This window comes from Procambarus clarkii, chromosome 26 (genome assembly GCF_040958095.1).
Source record: "Procambarus clarkii isolate CNS0578487 chromosome 26, FALCON_Pclarkii_2.0, whole genome shotgun sequence".
NCBI lineage: Eukaryota > Metazoa > Arthropoda > Malacostraca > Decapoda > Cambaridae > Procambarus > Procambarus clarkii.
The window spans coordinates 33143693-33148308 of NC_091175.1; the positions used below are offsets into that span (position 1 = coordinate 33143693).

The 4616-nt window shown below is 52.4% G+C and overlaps 1 protein-coding gene across 1 annotated transcript; it reads left to right on the plus strand.

The window, feature by feature from the left end:
- The first annotated feature begins 3576 nt into the window (after positions 1–3576).
- Positions 3577–4281, plus strand: LOC138368914 (MAGE-like protein 2). The gene has a single exon (XM_069331634.1). It carries the CDS (start codon positions 3577–3579, stop codon positions 4279–4281), a length of 705 nt encoding a protein of 234 aa, XP_069187735.1.
- Positions 4282–4616: the final 335 nt, after the last annotated feature.

The following is a 4616-nucleotide window of genomic DNA, read 5'->3' on the forward strand; positions in this document are numbered from 1 at the left end:
CAGTACACAGTCATGACCCACCAGTCCTTGGGAACTGTTCACAGTCATGACCCACCAGTCCTTGGGAACTGTACACAGTCATGACCCACCAGTCCTTGGGAACTGTACACAGTCATGACCCACCAGTCCTGGGGGACTGTTCACAGTCATAACTGTTATGATCCCAGGTAGCTGAGAAACGAGTCTACCTTGAGAGTTATTCTGCAAGACCTGACCTAAATAAGAGGTCAAAGAAATACAGACATGGAGATACATACGTAAAATAATTGGTTAGATTTGGTAAATAGTTTAAGAGTATTGGCAGTGATCAAGAATATAAGTAAATGACTTGACATGAGATGTGGAGAGTTTGCTAGAAATGTGAGGCTCGCTTCTGTAGGGCTTTGACCCCCACTTGAGCACCAGACATCGTGAGGGGAAGCCGCGCTCCATGTGACCCACACAGTCATGACTCACCAGTCCTGGGGGACTGTACAGTCATGACTCACCAGTCCTGGGGGACTGTACACAGTCATGACTCACCAGTCCTGGGGGACTGTACACAGTCATGACTCACCAGTCCTGGGGGACTGTACACAGTCATGACTCACCAGTCCTGGGAGACTGTACAGTCATGACTCACCAGTCCTGGGGGACGGACTTCTAACTTGTATGCTGAGATTTGTCGAGCAAAACATCGAGGGAGTCTAGAGGTTTGCTAAAGACAGGTCATAAGAACTCATTTTAGCGAATCTCAAAAAGAGAAGATATGATCACAACATAGAAGATACCGAGTGGGATAGACTTGTTGGACAAGGTAAGTAATCAACAAAGTAAGGGAGCTAAGCATGTGTTGGTAGATAGAGCAATTGAATCGTGTGAGGAATAGTTGAAGCAGGAACTCTATAGCAAAAAGGTCGTGCCCAAGAGTTATAGTTCAGCCCGCAGAGAGACAAATAGACAAGTCCACACAACCTACTCAGGCGGGACCACAGAGCTCAAACCCCGCAAGCATAACTAGGTGAATACTGAACCAACAACGTTATAAAACAAGAAATTCATATATTTTCCTCATTTCTGCTTCTCGCTTCCCTTTTAACCCCCTCCCCTCCCCTCTACTCCGCTTTACACCCTTTCCCCTCCCACACACATCCCTTCTCCTCCTCTCTAAAACACCTCCTTCCCCTCCCATCCCACACCCCTTCCCCCTCCCCTCCCACACCCACCCCCCCTTCCCCTCCCCTTCCATACCCCTTCCCTCTCACACCCACCCCCCCTCCTTCCCCTCCCACTTCCCCGTACCGTCCAAAAACAGGTCTTGTGAGGTCCAGTCCGTCAACAGCCGTAAACTGTCAAGAGGGAAATTAATATAACCTGACCTGTGTTGACCCAACGAGGCCCTTCAGTCTTGAGAGTCCCTGGTTATGAGGGACCCGTGTCCAGGCCGGGGTTATATTGGCCTCTCAGTACAGGCTGGGGGTTATATTGGCCTCTCAGTACAGGCTGGGGGTTATATTGGCCTCTCAGTACAGGCCGGGGGTTATATTGGCCTCTCAGTACAAGCCGGGGGTTATATTGGCCTCTCAGTACAGGCTGGGGGTTATATTGGCCTCTCAGTACAGGCTGGGGGCTATATTGGCCTCTCAGTACAGGCTGGGGGTTATATTGGCCTCTCAGTACAGGCCAGGGGTTATATTGGCCTCTCAGTACAGGCCGGGGGTTATATTGGCCTCTCAGTACAGGCCAGGGGTTATATTGGCCTCTCAGTACAGGCCAGGGGTTATATTGGCCTCTCAGTACAGGCCAGGGGTTATATTGGCCTCTCAGTACAGGCCAGGGGTTATATTGGCCTCTCAGTACAGGCCAGGGGTTATATTGGCCTCTCAGTACAGGCCAGGGGTTATATTGGCCTCTTAGTACAGGCCGGGGGTTATATTGGCCTCTCAGTACAGGCCAGGGGTTATATTGGCCTCTCAGTACAGGCCAGGGGTTATATTGGCCTCTCAGTACAGGCCAGGGGTTATATTGGCCTCTCAGTACAGGCCAGGGGTTATATTGGCCTCTCAGTACGGGCCGGGGTTATATTGGCCTCTCAGTACAGGCTGGGGGTTAAATTGGCCTCTCAGTACAGGCCGGGGGTTATATTGGCCTCTCAGTACAGGCCAGGGGTTATATTGGCCTCTCAGTACAGGCTGGGGGTTATATTGGCCTCTCAGTACAGGCCAGGGGTTATATTGGCCTCTCAGTACAGGCCAGGGGTTATATTGGCCTCTCAGTACAGGCCAGGGGTTATATTGGCCTCTCAGTACTGGCCAGGGGATATATTGGCCTCTCAGTACAGGCTAGGGGATATATTGGCCTCTCAGTACAGGCCGGGGGTTATATTGGCCTCTCAGTACAGGCCGGGGGTTATATTGGCCTCTCAGTACAGGCCAGGGGTTATATTGGCCTCTCAGTACAGGCTAGGGAATATATTGGCCTCTCAGTACAGGCCAGGGGTTATATTGGCCTCTCAGTACAGGCTAGGGAATATATTGGCCTCTCAGTACAGGCCAGGGGTTATATTGGCCTCTCAGTACAGGCCAGGGGTTATATTGGCCTCTCAGTACAGGCCGGGGGTTATATTGGCCTCGCAGTACAGGCCAGGGATTATATTGGCCTCTCAGTACAGGCCAGGGGTTATATTGGCCTCTCAGTACAGGCCGGGGGATATATTGGCCTCTCAGTACAGGCCGGGGGTTATATTGGCCTCTCAGTACAGGCCGGGGGTTATATTGGCCTCTCAGTACAGGTCGGGGGATATATTGGCCTCTCAGTACAGGCCAGGGGTTATATTGGCCTCTCAGTACAGGCCAGGGGTTATATTGGCCTCTCAGTACAGGCCGGGGGTTATATTGGCCTCTCAGTATAGGTCAATGGTTATATTGGCCTCTCAGTACAGGCCAGGGGTTATATTGGCCTCTCAGTACAGGCCAGGGGTTATATTGGCCTCTCAGTACGGGCTGGGGTTATATTGGCCTCTCAGTACAGGCCAGGGGTTATATTGGCCTCTCAGTACAGGCCGGGGGTTATATTGGCCTCTCAGTACAGGCCAGGGGTTATATTGGCCTCTCAGTACAGGCCAGGGGTTATATTGGCCTCTCAGTACAGGCCAGGGGTTATATTGGCCTCTCAGTACGGGCCGGGGTTATATTGGCCTCTCGGTACAGGCCAGGGGTTATATTGGCCTCTCAGTACGGGCCGGGGTTATATTGGCCTCGCAGTAGAGGCCAGGGGTTATATCGCCTCTCAGTACACGCCAATGGTTATATTGGCCTCTCAGTACAGGCTGGGGGTTATATTGGCCTCTCGGTACAGGCCAGGGGTTATATTGGCCTCTCAGTACGGGCCGGGGTTATATTGGCCTCGCAGTAGAGGCCAGGGGTTATATCGCCTCTCAGTACACGCCAATGGTTATATTGGCCTCTCAGTACAGGCCGGGGGTTATATTGGCCTCTCGGTACAGGCTAGGGGTTATATTGGCCTCTCAGTACGGGCCGGGGTTATATTGGCCTCGCAGTAGAGGCCAGGGGTTATATCGCCTCTCAGTACACGCCAATGGTTATATTGGCCTCTCAGTACAGGCTGGGGGTTATATTGGCCTCTCAGTACAGGCCAGGGGATATATTGGCCTCTCAGTACAGGCCGGGGGTTATATTGGCCTCTCAGTACAGGCCAGGGGATATATTGGCCTCTCAGTACAGGCCGGGGGTTATATTGGCCTCTCAGTACAGGCCAGGGGTTATATTGGCCTCTCAGTACAGGCCAGGGAATATATTGGCCTCTCAGTACAGGCCGGGGGTTATATTGGCCTCTCAGTACAGGCCGGGGGTTATATTGGCCTCTCAGTACAGTCCGGGGGATATATTGGCCTCTCAGTACAGGCCGGGGGATATATTGGCCTCTCAGTACAGGCCGGGGGTTATATTGGCCTCTCAGTACAGTCCGGGGGATATATTGGCCTCTCAGTACAGGCCGGGGGATATATTGGGCTCTCAGTACAGGCCAGGGGTTATATTGGCCTCTCAGTACAGGCCAGGGGTTATATTGGCCTCTCAGTACAGGCCGGGGGATATATTGGCCTCTCAGTACAGGCCAGGGGTTATATTGGCCTCTCAGTACGGGCCGGGGGTTATATTGGCCTCTCAGTACAGGCCAGGGGATATATTGGCCTCTCAGTACAGGCCAGGGGTTATATTGGCCTCTCAGTACACTCTCCACTCTCCCTCCTCCTCCGCTCTCATCGCAATATTGTCCACTTAACACCCACCTCTCCACCTACTCCCCCCCCCCCCCCACACATTCTCTACTACCCTGTTTCTTGTATCTCTTCCCGCTCACCTCATCTTCCCTCACTTCATCTTCTTTCACCTCATCTTCCCTCACTTCATCTTCCCTCACCTCATCTTCCCTCAACTCATCTTCCCTCATCTCATCTCCATGACCTCAACTTCCCTCACCTCATCTCCCTCACTTCATCTTTCCCTCACCTCATCTTCCCTCATCTTCCCTCACCTCATCTCCCTCACTTCATCTTCCCTCTCCTCATCTTCCTCACCTCATTTCCCCTCACCTCATCTTCCCTCACCTCATTTCTC

What these genes read in the sequence shown, in the direction of transcription:
- LOC138368914 (XM_069331634.1), top strand. Translation starts at nt 3,577, where the DNA reads ATGGTTATATTGGCCTCTCAGTACAGGCTGGGGGTTATATTGGCCTCT.